This window comes from Lepisosteus platostomus, chromosome 4, assembly GCF_059453375.1.
Source record: "Lepisosteus platostomus isolate fLepPlt1 chromosome 4, fLepPlt1.hap1, whole genome shotgun sequence".
NCBI classification, from domain to species: Eukaryota; Metazoa; Chordata; class Actinopteri; order Semionotiformes; family Lepisosteidae; genus Lepisosteus; species Lepisosteus platostomus.
The window spans coordinates 12,007,035-12,027,447 of NC_142614.1; the positions used below are offsets into that span (position 1 = coordinate 12,007,035).

The following is a 20,413-nucleotide window of genomic DNA, read 5'->3' on the forward strand; positions in this document are numbered from 1 at the left end:
TGGGAGTGTGGAACAAAATATGCAGATTGTTGTTGAAGCCCTGGCTTCTTTCAAGACATATTGTATCAATTAACTACTGACTGTGAAAGCTAGATGGGCTGTTTTTTTTGTTGTTGTTATGAGGACATTATTAGGACATGTAGTGGAGACAGGTCAAGTCTAGCCTAGATAGACTGTTAGGATTACCCTGTGTATCGTCAAATATCGAGCACCCGTGGGCTAAATGACCCGTTTTTTTCATCCGTTTTTCCCAAGTTTTTAAAAATGACTAATATACGCTCAACAACTCCAGTGTCCTGGATTAGAGATAAGAAAGTGAAAGACAGATATTCCACAATGTTTATCATCAAATGCTGTTAATAATCAATCTTTCAACCACAGAGATCATATTCCAATGAAATGTGATTTAAAGGTTTGATCACAGCAGCTCCTTTGAAATCGATGAAAGACTATCTCTTTGGTTTCCGCAAATGATATGAATTTAAATCTCTCAGCTATTAACGAAGCCACTATTGCAGGATAGAGGTAGATATCGAGGCAATGCTTCCTTATGTCAGAGAGGCTACTTTGCATACAGAAAGTAGCCTGACTACAATGTCTTCTTTATTCTGAATGTTTCTGCAGCAGCGGGCTCTGTTCACAGCGGTGCCGCGTCCGCTTCAACATGAATGTCTTCCCCACCTCCGTCTTCCTCTTTTTCGCGTTTGACTCGGCCCTGGTGGTCTGGGCCAGCGTGGGGGACAACTTTAAAGACTGTAAGCAGTTTTTGTACATGAGGACACCGCCGGTGGGAATCGCGGACGGGAACCTGAAGAAGATCTGCCAGAGGTACAACAACAAGCCGCGGTTCGCGACGCTGTACGACGCGGCGAGACGCGTCCCGGTGTACTCTGCTTACACCTTCAAGAAATCCGACGGGCAGAAGCGGGTGGACGTCCCTTGGATGTATGAGCCTCAGGTATTGCCCTGATATATTTCACACTCCGTTTCAGTTCTCCTCGGCTGTCCAGATTGCAAGTCCCTAAAAACCCTTTACCAGTTCGCTAAATTAGGACCTCATTTTAAGTCCCGAAAAAGCGCGACGATACGAAATCAATATTTTAGGGTGTGTATAGTTTATTAAAGATTAAGGGATTTACTAAAAGGCACATAAGTGCTGTCTTTATTTTGTTACTGGAAATTGTATTCTCTTCTGCAGTGGTTCTTAAGCCTGTTGTGTGGGGAGGGGCGGGTACAAGACACGACAGATATTTTAGAATACAACTGCAAGTAAACTTAAAAAAAGTATGCATTTTTTCACGTATTCCTAATATCACTGCGAAATAAAAATACACAAATTATCTCTCTTTGATTATATAGATATGATATATTGATAAGTCTGAGATTTAAAGATCTGACCCACAGTACCTCAAAGATTTTTGATAAGGTGTAGCGAGAACATACTGTACACTATCTTGTTGAATCAAAGGGTTTCAGACTGCAGTAAATGCTGCTGTTACTTCATATTAAGATACAGAGTATGAGTGTCTTTACATGTCTGATAGACGGTTAATACAGACATTCTAAAATGTTGATAAAGTATTAAGTTAAATTTTAACTATTAAAACATAAAGTTTTTGCGATGGAGCACTGCACTACTAGAAAAAAAACTTAAGTGGCAGTATTAATGAGACACGGACATTGTCGGAATATTTCTCTTTACACAAATACACTGACAACTAATTGCCACAGCGAAAGTTTGGCTCATGTATTAGTGCTGTTTATATTATTTCTATATTATTATTCATATATTACTGCCGTAGTATTCTAGTAGTGTAGTGGTTCATTTTGTGCTTTTAATACTTAAAATAGTATTAGAATCCTAGCTTATAATTCACATGATATTGCCATATATTGTATATTATTCTAGTATTATAGTAGCTTATTTTGTGCTTTTAATGCTGTAGTTGCCACATACTGTAGGCTCAAGGGATCCTCAAACTCTTATTTCAATGCTATTATAACTTCACACTGAAATGAATTATATGCAGGTAAATGAACTTTCTTGCTTTGCATCCAGATCCTCTTGTCTTCATATTTTGCCTGTTCTTTTCTAAAGAGTGAGGAGTACTCTCACTCTGTAAATTTAAATATCAGATCATAGTTTTCGTTCCCTAACACTTCATATTAAGAAAAGGAGTATGAATGTTTTTACATGTCTGATAGACAGTTAATCCCAAAATTCTAAAATATTAATAAAGTATTCAGTTAGACTATTAAAATATAGAAATGATACTTAGCAAAGACCTCTTACAACAATTAAAAATACCTTCATAGAAAGGTTCAACCCAGCCACGTAGCTGAATGAGATGCTTATTATCCTGCCATTTGCTTTTGTTTTTCTCCTTCTGTTTAGCAGAAACTGTTTGTCTCTTAATTTACCACCAGCTTGAATCGTTATCAGCTATTGGGCTGGATGATACAATGATCTGAGATATTTCAGACTCGGCTTAAGTCAAGCTTTCAGATGTCTATGGACAAGGGTCAGGGGAGTGTTTTCTGTTTGGTCTGCATGTAAAACACGTCAGAACAATCGAGTGGACCATGTAGTCAGAAGGGAAAAGCTGCCTAACCTAATATTTTCGGCTGCCGTTTCAGCTTGGCTCTCCCGACGAAGGCGGGAACATGCAGGCCCTGCCCCAGGGCGAGATCGACCAGCTGATCGAGGACAGCCAGGCCGTCCTGCAGGACTACGCCGACGCCGTCCTCTACGAAAGGGGCCCCCTGAACCCCGACGAGCACCAGGCCGATAACGATGACAAGGCCGCCACTTACACCCTGACCAATATCGTGCCTCAGATCACGACCTTCTTTGAGGAATCCTGGTCTGTCTACCTGGACAGAATCAGGAAAAGGCTCAACAACTTCTGTCGGGGCAAATCGTACATCGTCACGGGAATAACCACTTCCGGCAGCATGATCCGAAGGGATCACGAAGACCGCTTGGCCGTACCCAAATACCTTTGGTCGGCCTACTGCTGCCCCAGGTTCGACAGAAACTCCCCCTATGACGTACGGTACATGTTTCCGACGTACGCTGCTTATGGGCAGAACGATCAAGTGGACAACAGCATCTTCGAAGTGCCACTCAAGACTCTCGAAAGCTTCCTAAAGAACGAAACCGATTTTGACCGGAATTTCAACATTTTCTACAAAGACTGCATTTCCTGAAGCGCCGGGGAAACCCTCCTTTCCCACCGCACTGCCTTGTCTTGACCATAAGACTTTACAAACTGGACTGGCGAAATAAATCAGGTTCCACTCCAGAAAGATGTGGCCATTTTGTCCTGTCGTCCACCTTCACTGCTGTCACTGGATTTTGATTTGGAGAACATTAATAAATCTCTTATCCAATTATTCTGTAACAGTTCGGTTTTGCTCATAAGAAAGAACACAATAAAAAACAGTGTTCTCCTAAACATGGCCCCAAAATTGAGTTCGGGTTGGCAGCTATAGTGATATTTGTCTTTGTTAAGAAGCTGCAGGCTGAGCTTTTGGATTTTTTAGTTACTGAACTACCAAATGAATCAGGTGGGCTAATATACTGAAAGATCTAATTGCTGAAAAAATAAAAGGGCCTTTATGAGTGATTGTAATCCAGGATACACATTTAAATAGAAGGTAAATGAACTAAACACTGGTCATATCCATTTTTAAAAACATGTCCCACTGTGCATGCACACAATTTAATTTAAAATGAGAATAAATCCAGCATTTTTAATGTTACAATGTAATGCATATTTTTTAGGCTGTTTGATTTAATATTATGTCATTTTGATACAGGTAATGAAAAGAGCACCATGACCCTTAATACATTTGTTATTTTATCAGAACAGATGTCCTGTTAAAAGATGAAGACATACTGCAGCTCAAATGTGAAAAAGAACTCCATAAATTAAAGCAGTGGAAAGAAGTCCATATCTTCAGACTTCCAAAAACCATCAAACATTATTTAAATGATAATAACAACAATATTTATTATCCATAGGTGTTATTAATTATTTCTTTAATCAGTGCAGGCTCACAGGGGATTTAAAGCCTACGGCAGTCTGTCACAGGGCACACTCACTCCCACATCAGGGCCAGTTTCCCCAGCAGCCAAATAACCTACTCAAAGGCCTTTGGACTGTGGCTCCCTGGGAATCAAACCCAGGGCCCCAGCTGTGCGAGTCGCTGCACCGCCATACTGCCTGCTCTGTAAATTGCACACTCAGAATGAAACCTGTGGTGTTAACCATTGTACTGCTGGGGGGAGGTGCGGGTGTTAGTCTCCTGTTAGATGTCGGAAACTGTGACAATGTGTTAAAAAAAATAGACTCGCATCAGGCAACGGAAAGCAAAAGCTTACAAGTCACTTTTGAAATGTCTTCCCTGCTTGTATTTTTTGGGCACTAAATTAAAACAACTGGAAGGCAACGTGGCTGGGGCAGCTCGTCTTTCCTTAAGCTGAGAGAAATGGCCATGGTTTCACAGACAGCAGCTCCACCTCTGATTCTCTTCTACGCTCACACAAAAGGGAAAGCAACACGTCGACAGTTTTTTAAATGGATATTCCCTTTCATTAGTGATTTTGTTTCATGTTTTGTCAACGCAAAAGCCAATAATAAAAAATAAGATGTCACTCATCCCATATAAATGCTTGGGCTCCTGTCACTGAGTGGTGAATAATTTTGGAATTCACTCACATGTATTTTTAATTCCCTTTGATAACCTAGGTTGTGAACTATTCTTATCTTGCTGAGCTCCCTGACCTTCTGGCCACAGGACGAGAAGACTAGAACCCCAATGCGAAGTGTGAAAGGCAGATAGAGCATGGTGGTGTCATTCTTCCTAAACTTTTAATATAAACATCATTAAGCACACCCATTTGCCCAAACTGATCTCATCCCATATAAGAAAGCAGTACCAGTTAGAACCCAATTTATTCTCAGTACTGATCAATTTAATTAAGTTAATTTGTTCCTTGGTGACTGAAAGTTACCGAATAAGCCTTTTCTGCTTTGAAGTGTACTTTTTTGTTTAATATCTTCTCTAGATTTCTAGCTTGTGTAACTTATTCAAATACAGATTTAAGATTGTCATGGGAGTCAGGAGAACTTTTGTTCTTGTATTGAACAGTATGAAAACCTAATTTGATTGTGGTTAGTTTTGCCTAGGTGCTCACAGTGCGGACACATCCTCGAAATTCTAGGTTGGAGATCATGTGTGATCCTCCAATATTGTGTAAATTAATTTTTATTACTTTGTTTAACCATGGGTAGCATGGTGGATAATTGCTGCCTCCCAGCGTTGGGGCCCTGGGTTCAATTCTGGACCTGAGGTGCTGTCTGTGTAGAGTTTGTATGTTCTCACCATGTTCACATAAATTTCCTGTGTGTCCTCCTGTTTCCCCCCACAGTTCCAAAGACATACTGGTAGGTCAATTGGAATCTAAAGAAAACAGACCCTAGTGTGAATGTGTGTGTGTTTATGTCTGAGTCAATGTGTGCCCTACGATGGACTGGCATCCCACCCAGGGTGTACCCAGCCCATTGATGGCAGTGACAGCCTCTGTCTCCCCTGTAACCCTGAATTGGAAGAAGTGGTTAGAAAATGGATGGATGGATTTATTAATTATATCAGAGACATCTCATGCAAAAGCAGCAGAAAATGTTAATAGTGAGATATTCATTGCACTAAATAATTTTTGGTGGTCGGCAGAAACCTTTTTTCTTTTCACAGCTAAACCTGTTATAACAGTCATTCATTTCTAGCAGTTCTCACATTTTTTTTTTGCTTTTCCAACACACTTGAACTTGAGATGTTCGTACTGCACAGTGTTAACAGATGTTCACCAGGAGGTCGACTCTTGCACTTCCGCTCTCCTGCATATAAATACTCCCTGGCTGCCCACAACTCTGCAGCCACCTTTATTCACACCCCTTCCTCCAGCCCAGCTTACTGTTGCAGCTGCCTCCCTAGTTCATTCCCCTGATCTTTGGCTAGCACTGTCTGTTCCTCAACTTGTCAAGAGAACACCAAAGTATTAAGTACGCCAGCCCTTTGTATTCATCATCTCAATTCATTGTTGTTAGAACAACTGAGTGATTTACTGGAATAATTTGGGTGGAGTATCTAGTTTGAGGGCACACCAGTAGTGTCTCATTGGAGATTTGGACCCACAATCTTCCAGTTATGAGTCCAGAACCCTGACCACTGCTCCTTGCTAGTATGACTTATAAAGGAGCCAGGTGTAATGAAAGAGATTAAAAAGAGCCTTTGTGACATCTGCTGAGTTATTTGCATACATGAAAACCACATGAATGAAGCTGTTATCCCTCGGTTTGGCTTTCTAGGAGCGCAGGCTTTGTCTTACTTTGTAGAAGAAATCAGTCTGCAAAGAAAAATAAAAATAAAAATATCACACAAGACAAGGACGCAATTAGAATTCCAAAGGACACACAAAGGGATTCTGTAAGTCAACTGGAAGGCTGTTCCTCATGTTAGAATGTGCAGCCCTTAATAAAATGCTTTATTGCAATACACAAATTACAATGAAAGATTTGTAATATAGAGATATAGTGAGAAGTATAGGAAAAAAATGACTCAATTCTTATGAACAAGCGATGCGGTGAGCAAAAGGAAAATAAATAAAGGTTGATTGGAAATGTTAGAATCCCAGGCCAGCTGTGGCAATATTGTTTAGAAAATCAGCAGGAGTAGTCTTTGAAGCTTTGCAGTTTGCATGGGGAGCTGTGTCAAGTGTGTGTTCTCTGCAAGGGAAGAAGAAAAGGCGAATTCCTCACTGAAAAGGACAAAGGAAGAAACAAAATTATGGCTGCTGAGCCTTGAAGTGTTCACACGGCAGTAGGGGCTCAACAGCTTCTTCTTTCTCCTTTTCAGAGTGGAATCAACTTTTACTTGTTCCTTTAAAGATAAGACGTACCCTACTTCAGACATGAAGACAAAAAATAATATTCCACTGAAGAGAAATCAGACTCACATGTTAGGTGGGGGTTAAGTCAGAAGACTGTGTCTCTCATAACAATTCAGTTCAATGCTGGGACCCAGCACACTTTCTGCCTTCTTCCAGAGGTTGATATCGGCTGTGGTATAGGCCTACCAACATTGCCGATTTTCCAGCTCAGTAATTCATCATAATGAAATAATAGAACACTGCTTGGTTAAGTCATGGGTCTGTTGTATCAGTAGTTACAGCCAATGGCTCACAGGGCTAGTTTGCATACACCACAGTAATCATGGGTACTCCTGGTGTGCTTCTGCCCTTTAAGTAGGCTGGCCTCTTCTTTCTCTATCCAGAACGGTGCGGCTCTCAGCATGGATCTCTCCCACTCCGGCATCTCCCTGCTGCTCGTGTTCATCGCCGCCTCCGTGTCCGTGGTGCGGGCGAGCGTAGGGGAGACGTTCAGGGAATGCAAGCAGTTTATGTACAAGGGAACGCCCCCTGCTGGCCTGACCGATGACTCTCTCCTGAAAATATGCCAGCACTACAACAACCGTCCCCGCTTCGCGACTCTGTATGATGCCAAAAAACGCATCCCTGTCTACTCCGCCTACACCTTTAAAAAGTCTGACGGCGAGAAGCGGGTGAATTTTCCATGGATGTACGAACCCCAGGTACATTTTTTCGTTCTTTATAAAAGTCTGAAATTGGTACAACTTTTATTAAAGTCGCTTTCCCTTCTCTTGGTGGAAAGATCCATATGTATCATCATGATGAACTATAGCTAGTAAACCATTTACAGGAATATCACACCGGTTTTTAGTGTATTTTATAAACATTTATGATTATAATTAAAATGTATGTAAATGATAATTATTATTTACAATGGTTAACATGTATAATCAATAATGCCGTGGAATGAGACTCAGTAGGGTATTTTAAAAATAAAACGGGCAAGTATCCCTTTTTGACTACCTCGTAGAGTGAATTGTTTCTTCATACCACATGAAGACTTAAAACAGTTGATAAAATTGCCCTTAAATGTAGCATGAATCATGATTAATTACAAAGGGTTATTATTCTTTTTGCTCTCCTCAGTACTTTTTGTACTTGGCTGTAACACACGTCACAATGAAATTCACTAATCTAAAAGGTAGTTTTTTTAAAAGGTACAATTTAATTATTTCCACTTCAGTCGTTAATTAGTTAATAGTACTAGGAAGAGGAGAGAAAATAATTGTTTAAATTGAATGCATTTAGGTTTCAGCACTGAATTGAAAACACTAAACTTCAAAGCCACTGATCTGAACATTATGAATTTGCAAAGTGTGTATGAGCTCCTTTTACATACTGTAGCTCCAACAGTATCTTATGTTTTCATATTTTCTTTTCCATTTTTAATAACTGTTAATAACACATAAAGAAATATATAGAATATAATTCCTCAAGGACCGTATAATGGTTAACATTGCAGCCTTGCAGCTCTAGGGCCCTGGGTTCAATTCTGGACCAGGGGTGCTATCTGTGTGGAGTTTGTATGTTATCCCCTAGTTTGTGTGGGTTTCCTTTAGGTCCTCTAGGTGACCTCCTGCTTCCTCTCACAGTCCAAAGATATCCCAGTAGGTTAATTGGCTTCTGGGAAAAATGACCCCGGTGTGAGGGACTGTGTTTTTGTTCATGTCTGTTCTGCTTTGTGATAGACTGGAGCCCTGCCCAGGATGTACCCTGCTTTGCTCCCGTTGTCTGCCAGGATAGACTCCGGCTCCCTTGCAACCATATATTGGATAAAGCAGTTAGAAAATGAATGGATGGCCAATTTCTCAGAGCAGCACACCCTCAAGTGTGTAAATACCTTGTACTTTCTCTCACAGGCTGTGTTGGTTTGGCACCATCTAGTAAAAAAGCAAAAAATCTCATCCTTTTAACAGCACTTCCGAAACTACGCATCAAACGTTCACCACAGTAGGCTGTAGTGAAATCTATCTGTCCAATTCCTAATCTCATTATCCAATACCAGGTTGCAGAGGAGCCTGAGCCCCTCCTGGAAAAGCAACGGGTGCAAGGCGTGGTACACCCTGGACAGGATGTTTTCAATCACAGGGCACACACAGACACAGACACACACTCATATAGGGCCAATTTCTGCACAGGCCTATTAATTTACTCCTACAGTATGTCTACAGTGGGAGAAAACCAGAAAACCCAGAGGAAACCCACACGAACACAGGGAGAACACACAGACAACACCCAGATAGAACATCCACTAAGAAATATTTGTGGTTTCAGCTTTCAAGTATGACCGGAACCAACAACATGCAGCCTTTTCCACGAGGAGGCAGCGAGGTCCGCATTGAAGAGAGCCAAGCGGTTCTGCAAGATTACTCCGATGCTATACTGTACGAACGAGGTCCCCTGAACCCTGATCAGCACCAGGCTTCTCCCAGTGATAAAGCCGCCACGTACACCCTCACTAACATCGTACCTCAGGTTAAGGAGTTCTATAATCGCCACTGGTCCGCTTACGTAGACAGCGTGAGGAAAAGATTTAACAACTACTGTAACGGTAAAGCCTACATCGTGACAGGCGTGACCACGTCTGGAAACACGATTCGCAGAGAGAACACGGACAGGGTGGGAATTCCGAAATACATCTGGTCTGCTTACTGCTGCCCAAACTATGACCTCAACGCCCCGTATGATGTCAGATACAAGTTTCCCACTTTCGCCGCGTACGGGCTGAACGAAGTGGTCAACAACTTTGTCACCGAAGTCTCGCCCAGAAAACTCGAAACCCTGCTGAAAAGAGAAATGAACGTCGACCAAGATTTCCAGCTGTTCTACAGGGACTGTGTCGCTGACTGAACGGTGGATCACAGCGGGTTTTCCGGCTCTGGAATGTCATTTTAGATTTTCGAAATTCAAACCCACGAAAGTTTAATTGGTACAATAATGAAAAAGAAGGGAGGAAAAATCCATAGGTCCAGTATTTCTGTTTAGTCTTAAACTCATTTTAGAACATAGAACACTGCAATGAAAAATTTTAGAAAAGTGAAAATAATGTTTCGCCCCCCCCATCTTGTTTCTCTATCTTCTTCACTCCAGAATATTTCTTCTTTAAAACAACTTTTTCTTCAGAAGCATTCTGAGGTATTGTACATTGATGAAACTTGTTTACAAGTAATAAGCGTGTTTGAAAAAAAAATCCACTCACCTGTTTCCTAATCATTAGCTGAGAAACGTGAAGTTGTAGACGGGTGTCTTCATTTTTTTTTCCACTTGTAGGTTGAATGACTACACAATAGAAACCTCAGGTCAATGGGCCTAAAACGATCAGGATCTTGATCATCACCTCGTTTCACTTCAGATAGAAGCACTGGGATCCCTTATCCAATATCATTTATTTATTCTATTAATTCACCTGTAATTCATGATTTCTCACGAGGTGTCAGTGTCACTCTTTAATCACACTTTCAAATTATTTCATAAATCATTAAATGTAGTTTAATTCTAGTCACTCATCTTAAAAAAAACGAGTTAGTTTGGAAAGTGTATGATTTTGATGGTGACTATCTTCTGTTATAGATTTACAGAAGTTTACAAAACTGTAAAACTGTGGAGTCTTTCACATTAATGTAAATTTCATCATTGGTACTTTACTTGTCTACAACCTTACTTCTGCTGCCCTGATACTAAATCTATTGACCATCTACAGTACTGTGATATTCGAAGATGTGATCTTTGCCCACAGAGAAGGCCAAAATACTGTCTCTACTTTTGCGTATACTGTAGTAAGGCAAATTTAAAATAGTAATTTTGGAAATTATTTTTTTAATCAAATAGTAGGTAGAAAGAGAATCAAACGCGAGCTTTGCACATGGGTGACTGCTTGGGAAACAATCCTGAAGTTAAATTGCACAGTTGAGATTAAGACTGACTGCTTCCTTTCAGAAATCTCCCCACATCTAATAAATCCAGACTAGGACACTCCTGAAGAATTTGATTTAAGAAATCTGCTTATGTACAATATGAGTTATTTTTTCTTTCAAATATTCACATGTAATACTTGGGGTTTGTAACTACGCGGAATGTAAACGTCTTCATCTTAATCTTGCATCTGTGAATTAAAAGGCAATCTGATGGAAGCAAGGGAATATTTGCTTTAAGAAATAAAAACTCTTGAATGAAAGAAGACAAAGCCTGTTTGTTTGCGTGGATTCAGATTCAAAAGATTTCTTTATTAGAATATGGCAGCAAAGTGTACTTTTCAGTATTTCTGATCCTAATTAAGAGCCGACAGGCAGAAACTTACACACACGTCTGGATCGTTGAATTTTTACAGTCTGGATGGGCAGTCGTGGTTAAAGATGTCAACCAGGTTTCATAGGTAATTTATTTGTTCCTAAATTAATGAGAATGTTTAATGTTTAAGAAAGTTAAAGTCTAAAGTGCTATGCACTCACTGGCCAAACTATTAGGAAGTACAGTACCATATGACTGGTGTTCTGTAAAATTGCAGCTCAATTGCCTCCCATCCTCCTTCTCTGCCAGTTGTGAAGAGCTCTGGTTTTATAGGCATCATAACCTGGGATCCCTACATTGCTGAGAAAAGGTTTGTGAACCCCCTAGTTTGGTCCACATTCCCTTTTATCCATCCATCCATTTTTTAACTGCGGGGAGCCAGAGCCTATCCCATCAAGCAATGGGCACAAGGCAGGATAGACCCTGGACAGGAGAGCACTCCATCACAGGGCACACACACAGACACAGACATGCGCTCACTTACACCCTGGGCAGTTTCTTCCAGAAGCCAGTTAACCTACCAGTAGGTCTTTCGACTGTGGGAGGAAACCACAGTACCCAGAGGAAACCCACACAGATAAACTCTGCACAGACAGAACCCCACATCTGCAATTGAACCCAGGTCCCCAGCGCTGCAAGGCAGTGATGTTTACCACTGTTCCACTCTGCTACCCTGTTCCTTTTTATGTTAGGCCTAAAACATTATTAGGTCTTCATGGAAATAAGATTAATACCAGATGAAGATTACCATACGGTAATTAATAGTGGAACACAAAGATATAAAATACATTTGCATTATATGAACAAACTGATCCTCGTGTGAATAAGCACAGTACGTGAAACTTAACATTCAGTAGCTGGTGGCACCTCTTGGAGCAGAATTGACTTTGGGTACCGTAACGAACAGTTCTTTCCGGACCCTATGCGGACGACACAATCCGACGAAGTGGGGAAACACTGGGGAAACGTCATGCAGGAATACGGGGCTGAAGACAGGGGGGCGTGTCCAAGGTGCGCTGGTGCACGGGGGAGGTGTGGCCGAGGCGAACAATCCAAAAGAGTGGTCCTTAGAGAGTATCCAAAACACAAAGGTAAGTCCAAAACCAGGTGATCCATCAAACCGCGGAATTAAAACACGAAGCCGGGTCGGAACCGGCGGACAGGGAACAGGAACGGGAATGGGAACCGAGATTAAAACCTTAACGGGACCAGGCGCTTCCAGGTCCCGGACTCGCACGATACGGAAATCAGATGCAGAGCCCGGATGAGCGTCAGCACCTGGCTTTTAAGGTGGGCTGGGAATAGGAAACAGGTGCACAGAATAAAGTCTCACGTGAAAGGGCTGGAGCACCCTTAAGGAGGGGGGACTATAATCGTGACAGGTACCTGGAGACTCGACAGCTGAAACCTTGTTCTTCCTACGTTTCCACGCAGAATAAATCTTTACTTATTCCTGCTAATTTGTTCCTGGTTCACTTCTGTTCATCTTTTCATATATTGCTGTTAATATTTTTGCCATGTTTGTCTGCCTGAAGTGAGGAAGGTACAGTATTAAGATAAGAAACTCCGCCTGTTGGGTCTTCTCACAGAAACTGATGGGCTGTCCACAGGAGTCATCACTACGTCTTACTGTGCAATGTTGAGCCATGGAGGACCTCGTTCAGACCTGCTCTCTGACCCCCAGCAGCAATGAGCTGTTCTACTGTAATCTAATACTAATACTAATCCAATACTTTAATAGCAACTCTAATCTGTGGGTCCTTCTTTCGTTCTCAGACTTGAAATTTCAGCTCAGCTGAAATATGAAATCAGCTAGGGGGCTATCACTAACATCACTCATCTTTTCATGTGTAAGTAGGAAATTCCCTTTAGTACCTTACAGCCTATTTAGTTTTCAGTTGTGCTATATCCTTTACCTCAACGTAGGCTGTACTAAAGTTACCCAGTACAGTAAGGGTCATGACTGCAATATGAATTATCATGATATATCGGTGAGTCCCTCTCCCCAAGCTGCGTATTAGTAATGAATTTACCAATAAGGTTTTAATTTTGTGAAATTAAGCCACAGAAGTTCAGTTGAGTTCCTGCCATAGAGTCCCATGAAAGAGATAGTTAAAAAAGGTTAACCACATGCAAATTTCCCTTGCTACTTATGCCTACACTATTTTCCACACTTTGCTATGGTTTCTCATACCTGCTACTTGGAATGAGACCATGAAATGGGCCTTGATCAGGCCGAGGTGGATTAATTGGAATGATGAAGATGGTAACTGCTGCAGCTCCCATGCGATTGAAAGGCTCAGTTGGTACCATCCTTTAAAAAGTTCAGTCCCAGGTTGCATGGTGCTATCTGTGTAGAGTTTCTATGCTCACCCATTGTTCACGTGTGTGTTCCTTTGCTTGCTCTGGTTTCCTCCCACAGTCCAAAGATATACTGGCAGGTTAAATGGGGTCTGTAAACTAGATCTGAAGTGAGTGTGTGTACTGTACCTAAATCTGCCCTGTGATGGATTGGCATCCCACCCAAGGTGCATGCTGCCTTGCGCTCGTTGCTTGATGGTATAGACTGCAGCTCTCCTTCAACCCTGTATTGGATACAACAGTTAGGAAATGGATGGACTGGTGGAAGTCCAGTCCCAAAACCTCACATCTTTGCAGGAACCAAAAATGTTGCTGTGTTGCTTCACATATGCCAGACATTGCGTTACTCCTCTCATCTCTACTTGAACTTTAGACGGCAGGTTTAGTTCCAGAAATGTGCGCCCATCAGATCACCCTGTGGTCTTCTGCCATCTGAAACCTTTAACAGTTCCTTGCCTAGATTCAGCTTTTTTCCCTGTTATTATAATGGATGAATACCAAAAGTTACCACTCCTCCTCACCTTGGATACTAGGCAATGAGTAATGTAGGGTCTGCATTTACAGGGGGGTATACAGTACGGCAGGATTCCTTCTGTGCTCGCCATGAAGCCATGTTAATAGTCCTGCTTCCTTCTTATTCTTCAAAAGGAAGGAAAATGAACCACCTGGAATATCTCAAGGGATTGCCAGACAAATGACTGGGACAGAAGGAGACCACCAGTCATCTTGTCTTCCAGGAGTGTGGATTAAGGTCTTGTTATATTGAGATAAGTGTGGAAGCTGGCATGTAATGGTCTCTTCCCAATTAGAGATATCACACACAGGTTTCTCTCACCCACAGCACAGCAAGACCTTTGGTGACATGCTAATGGAGAGTGGAGCAGGATCGTGGTGTCTGGACACCTCTAGACAGGAAGTAGTGTGAAGGAGGGGGTTATAAGTGCATTGTGAAGCACTTGGCCTGAGGCGGAAGAGCATTTCAGCTTCTGTGATGATGATTCAGCCTTTTGTAGGACTCATTCTGCTCAACACTGTTAGTCTGGGGCTAGAGAAGACGAACATATAGACACAGTCAGCCTGATAGACTGGTTAGCAGCAGCCAGTGAGCTGCAGTCGGAGAAAAGAACAGAGAGTATAACAATCTGGGAACAGGAACATTAGAACCCATCAGACGATCACTGTCCAGAACTCTGAACTGCATCCGTGGACCGAGAACCAAGTCATAAATGTCACTGCTATGAGAGAAACACAATAAACAAGAGATGGGCAACTCAAGGAACAGGAAGGTCACTGCACTTTCATCTGGAAGGGAAGACCAGGGGAAGAACACCAGATTCATGGAACTCAGTTTGCTATCAATAATTAAATCATCAACCAAGTTCAGGAGGGTTCTGTTGGAATCAGCCAGTACACCCACCTGTTTTCCATGATTACCCCTACTGTAGATACAGTCGGCAAAACCAAGGGAGATTTCAATACCAAGGTTGACTAGACTCTTTATATAATCACAAAGGATGACAGATTTATTCTTCTTGAAGACCTCAAAGCCTGAGCTGAAAGAAATGGCAATCTCCGTTATGGAAGTCTAGGCAAGTCCAAATTCAAGGAGAAGCATTCCTGTCTTTACCAAATATGCAGACCATAGACTGTCAGACACACTGCTTCACCCAGAGCTGACAAAATCCCTGGTCCAAGCAGTGACACCTGACTGAGTTTGTCATTGAATGGGCTCAGATTCACAAAGATGTCCTTATCATTAGTGACAGGAGATCAAGACTACTGCGCTTATCCATTAAATTCAAAACCCCAATGATATATATTTATCTCCCAAAATTTGCCAGCATCCATTGTCCATTTCATGATGACATTTGTGCAGTAACCCTCACTCATCAATCCTTTACAGAGCCCAGAGGTGTTCAGAGCAAAATGTCTGATATAACTCAGTAAAGTAGACACCACTACGGAAAGCACAATAATGAATTTCTCAGTGCATTCCTTTGTGTAGCCATTATGCTGGTTTGTGTTGTTGAAAGTCTCATCTGAGGTGTACTGGATTCTTCCCACGGTACATAGACATACTGGTAAGTTAATTAGCTCTGTGTACCCTGCTTTGTGCCTGTTGATTGCCAATATAGGCTCCAGCTCCCCAGTGACCCCAAATTGGAAGAAGTGGTTATAAAATTTATGTATGGATGAAAATAGACAATATATTTAAAAAAAATAGTATTGCCTATACTTAACAATGGTTACACACTAAGTTACAGAAAAGCTGTTAAATAGTACACCTGCCATTGTAGGACATCACACACAGCAAAATAATATTTTTCACTGAATATTCTTTACATTCCATTATTGCTTCATAAATGAGAAATCTACAGTATATAGTAACTTATGTTAACAGTTCAATGTGTTCTGTTCAGTGATATTAATGTGATAATAACAATTTGTAGGTTTATTGAGAACTAGTAACAAAAAAGTCCCGATGGCATTATTAATAAACGTTAGTAGACATTTGTAATAGAGACTTAAACTCATGTAAAACCGACCTGGCATTTTATCGTGTGTATTAACCTGCATTTCAATGCAGAATGAAAGACAAACCATTCAGTCAATACTTTCGGCCGCTGGGAGCTACTTTGCATATAGAAGAATGATTAGGGCAAGCAAACAGTACCCACAATGCCGCTTTAAAGTTTAAGTAGTTCTGTATCTGCCCCAGGCGCTCAAGTGAGAGGTGACCTGCCCTGTTTCTCGACATGAAGCTCCCTGGCACCGTCGTCTGCCTGCTTGTGCTTCTCCGTTCTCCTTCAGCGGTCAGGGCCAGCGTGGGAGAAACGTTTGGGGAGTGCAAGGTGTTCCTGTACAAGGGGACCGCACCGATCGGACTCGAGGACCACTCGCTAAAAAAGATCTGCCAGCGTTACGCCAGCAAACCTCGCTACGCCACCCTATACGACACGGTGGATCACATCCCTGTGTACTCCGCGTACACCTTCAAAAGATCCGACGGGGAGAAGAGAGTCGACGTGCCCTGGATGTACGAGCCCCAGGTACAGCGTTTTCCTCCTCAAATCTTCCTTTGTATCCAAAACGAAGCCTAAAATAACTTGCACTGTATATACCTTTTATATAGATTCTGAGAGGCATTAAAACATGTATGGTCCTTTTAAAATTGTTTTTCTCCAAATAAATGCATGTTCAAATATTTTTGTAAGCATTTAAAGGTGAAAAAAGAAATAAGTCTATATCCAATATATTTTGACTTTCAGCCTTAATTTTATCTGAGGAAAGAATAATTGTACTGGAATACTTAAAAAAGGCCCCAGGCTTTAATTGCTACAATGAAGAAAAATACCAATAATATGTTATTCTGTGGGACCTTTTGATGCCCCATTATTAGTTGTCTTGCTTATTTGCAATTGATTGTAAAAATAATTCCTCTTGATTTTAATGTTGACATTTTATATTCAAGGTTATTTACTAAATACTAAATAAGGATTTAGGGGGAAAACTACAGGCTAACTGTTTTTTTATTGCTGTCGCCACAAACAACTTGAATTACTTGAACACACAGTCAGATCTTATTTATTATTTATATTTTAAAAAATAATTTAAAAACGACTAATTTCTACAAAAACAGATTATTTTCTTTATTAATACAAGAAAAGATTTTTTTTTACTCAAAGAAAAGGTACATGTCTGCCTCCTGTGATGGACAGTGTCCTGTCTAGGATGTATCCTGCCCTGTGCCCATAGCTTTCAGGAATCCCCCATGACCCTGAATTAGAAGAAACGGTTAGAAAATGGATGGAAAAGGGTTAAATGATTTATTTCTGTTTAACTCTCCATCCTGTTATGTTTAGACTTGACCATGTGCCCTTTTGCTTAGAAATCCACACATTTCCTATTTCAGTAGTGTGGTTAGGTGCAGAAGAGAACAGCAGTCTTTTGAGGATGAGTCTGACTGACCCTCCCCTCCCTTCCGTGAGGAATGAGCCATGGAGCCGCTTCAAGGAGGAAGATGGGATGGTGGAAGGGGTGTGAGAGAAAGGAGTGGGAGTCAGTCTCAGGTGTGAGATATATACATATGTTTGTGGGAGAGTGGAATCAGGTGAGATGAGGATTGAACCTTCCTCCCGAACTCCAGACCTGTAACTTCCCGTTTCAGCTAGCCTCCTCCGCGGGGAAAGATGAAATGCAGCCCTTCCCCCGTGGAAATGTGCACCAGAACTTCGAAGACACCCAGGCGGTCCTGGAGGACTATGGCTACGCGGTCTCCTATGAAAGAGGTCACCTGAACCCGGACCAACATCAGGCTGAACCTGCTGACAAGGCTGCCACCTACTCCCTCACTAACGTTGTACCACAGTTCAGAGAGTTCAATATTGGGCAGTGGGCTCAGCATGAGGACACCATCAGAAAGAGGCTCAATAACTACTGCAGAGGCACGGCCTACATTATAACTGGTGTGACCACATCAGGAAACATGATACGTAGGAATAATGTCGATAGGGTTGCCATTCCAACCTATATGTGGTCTGCCTACTGTTGCATTATGTATGACAGAAATGCCCCCTACAGTGAGAGATATAAGTTTCCTGCTTTTGCAGCGTATGGCCTGAATGACAAAGAGAATAATAACGTAGTTGAGCTGTCGGTCAAAAAACTAGAGAATTTCCTGAAAAGCATAACCTTTGTTGACAAAAACTTCCAGATTTTCTATCGAGATTGCATCCCTTAAAGACTTTGGCGATGCGCTTGAGTTTCTCAGTCCCTTTTGTCTTGACCATGGCAGATGACACGAGCTGTTTTTATTGGTATTACAGTATCTAGGCACCCTCTGCCTCCTAAATTCCTCAACGCCCATTCAAAACGAAAGAGAAATATTTAGTTGGGATATAGAAAATGTATTATCCTAACAGTAGAAATATTCAGATTTATCTCACTTTTGATCATTATCAAGTTACTATAAATCACTGTTGATTAATACTGAGCTACATTAAAGGATAATACTTTTGTTTGTGTCTGTTTTTGAAGTGCCCAGAGAGATTTGAGAATGAATTTGAAATATTTATAGAAATATTGAAAAGTCACAAAACAGTGTAAAACATTTAAAACTTTACAAATTGAAACTTTTTTATTTCATGGGGATATGCGAGTATGTATTTTGAGTGTTGAGAGTACAGTAATATCTTCCATAATATATTTCTACACTGTTTTGATGTCTCTGGTTTCTACTCAGTAATACACTTGTTTCAAATCCATTTTTCCACGAAATGTAACCCGAGAAGATCCTTGATTGCATTTGTCAAAATACGTTTATTTTTAACAATTTTTGTTGTGTAATCTAAGACTTTAATAAAAGTGTCGTTTACAACCACAGTTATGGTTCACTCTTTTGTGCAAGTTCCTCTTTATGTAAAAGTTTGTAAGCGGGAACAAAAGATGAATATGCTAAAAGACCGCTACTATTGCTGTTCCAAATTCAATAGGATTTCTTTCAGCAAGCAACTAGTGCAGTAGATAATGTCAGGGAATTTGATTTGATACATTTGCACTTCCAGAAAGCTTTTGATGAAGCACATATGAAAGACTAATCCTCAGGCATAAAACTGCAGCAATCCAAGGTAGTGTGCAACATTATAAAGATTTACACACAAATATAGGAAATAAAGGGTACCGGAGAATGAGCTAAAAATGGAGTTGGCTAAGGTGGGATCCACAAGGACCTGAAGACATAGATTGGAAATGATTGAAAACAGGAGACGCAAGAGTACAAGAGTAAAGCCATTCTAATGCAATCTCATCCATCCCACTCTTAAGCCTAGAAATTCCTAGTGCATTAACTGTAACCTTCTGAACTAATACGTAAAGGATACAAAGGGCATATTTGAAATAGATATATTCACGACATTGAGATGGAACTGGCTAAACCACATCTACAGTGGTGTGAAATAGTGTTTGCCCCCTTCCTGATTTTTTATTTTTTTGCATTTTTGTCACACTGAAATGTTTCAGATCATCAAACAAATTGAAATATTAGACAAAGATAACACAAGTAAACACAAAATGCAGTTTTTAAATGAAGGTTTTTATTATTAAGGGAAAAAAAATCCAAACCTACATGGCCCTGTGTGAAAAAGTGATTGCCCCCCCCCCCTGTTAAACATAAATCAACTGTGGTTTATCACATCTTTGGAAAACTGAGTTCAATTTCTCTAGCCACACCCAGGCCTGATTACTGCCACACCTGTTCTCAATCAAGAAATGACTTAAATAAGACCTGCCTGACAAAGTGAAGTAGACCAAAAGATCCTCAAAAGCTAGACATCATGCTGCGATCCAAAGAAATTCAGGAACAAATGAGAAACAGAGTAATTGAGATTTATCAGTCTGGAAAAGTACACCATTTCTAAAGGTTTGGGACTCCAGCAAACCACAGTGAGAGCCATTATCCACAAATGGCAAAAACATGGAACAGTGGTGAACCTTCCCAGGAGTGGCCGGCCGACCAAAATTACCCCAAGAGCGCAGCGACGACTCATCCAAGAGGTCAGAAAAAAACCCACAACAACATCCAAAGAATTGCAGGCTTCACTTGCCTCAGTTAAGGTCAGTGTTCATGACTCCACCATAAGAAAGAGACTGGGCAAAAATGGCCTGCATGGCAGAGTTCCTAGATGAAAACCAGTGCTTAGCAAAAAGAACATAAAGGCTCATCTCAGTTTTGCCAGAAAACATCTCGATGATCCCCAAGACTTTTGGAAAAAT

General features: G+C 41.1%; 3 protein-coding genes across 3 annotated transcripts; all 3 read left to right on the plus strand.

Annotated features, from left to right (window-relative positions):
- Positions 1-421: 421 nt before the first annotated feature.
- LOC148672657 (endonuclease domain-containing 1 protein-like) lies at positions 422-3,674 on the plus strand. The gene is made up of 2 exons (XM_088628492.1): positions 422-958; positions 2,638-3,674. Exons 1-2 carry the CDS (start codon positions 665-667, stop codon positions 3,208-3,210), a joined length of 867 nt encoding a protein of 288 aa, XP_088484618.1. The 5' UTR covers positions 422-664; the 3' UTR covers positions 3,211-3,674.
- A 3,653-nt stretch (positions 3,675-7,327) lies between these two features.
- Positions 7,328-11,177, plus strand: LOC148672658 (endonuclease domain-containing 1 protein-like). The gene is made up of 2 exons (XM_088628503.1): positions 7,328-7,656; positions 9,269-11,177. Exons 1-2 carry the CDS (start codon positions 7,357-7,359, stop codon positions 9,842-9,844), a joined length of 876 nt encoding a protein of 291 aa, XP_088484629.1. The 5' UTR covers positions 7,328-7,356; the 3' UTR covers positions 9,845-11,177.
- A 5,147-nt stretch (positions 11,178-16,324) lies between these two features.
- LOC148672659 (endonuclease domain-containing 1 protein-like) lies at positions 16,325-19,024 on the plus strand. The gene is made up of 2 exons (XM_088628504.1): positions 16,325-16,692; positions 17,811-19,024. The coding sequence occupies exons 1-2, from the start codon at positions 16,399-16,401 to the stop codon at positions 18,381-18,383; spliced, it is 867 nt and encodes a 288-aa protein (XP_088484630.1). The 5' UTR covers positions 16,325-16,398; the 3' UTR covers positions 18,384-19,024.
- The last annotated feature ends 1,389 nt before the right edge of the window (positions 19,025-20,413 follow it).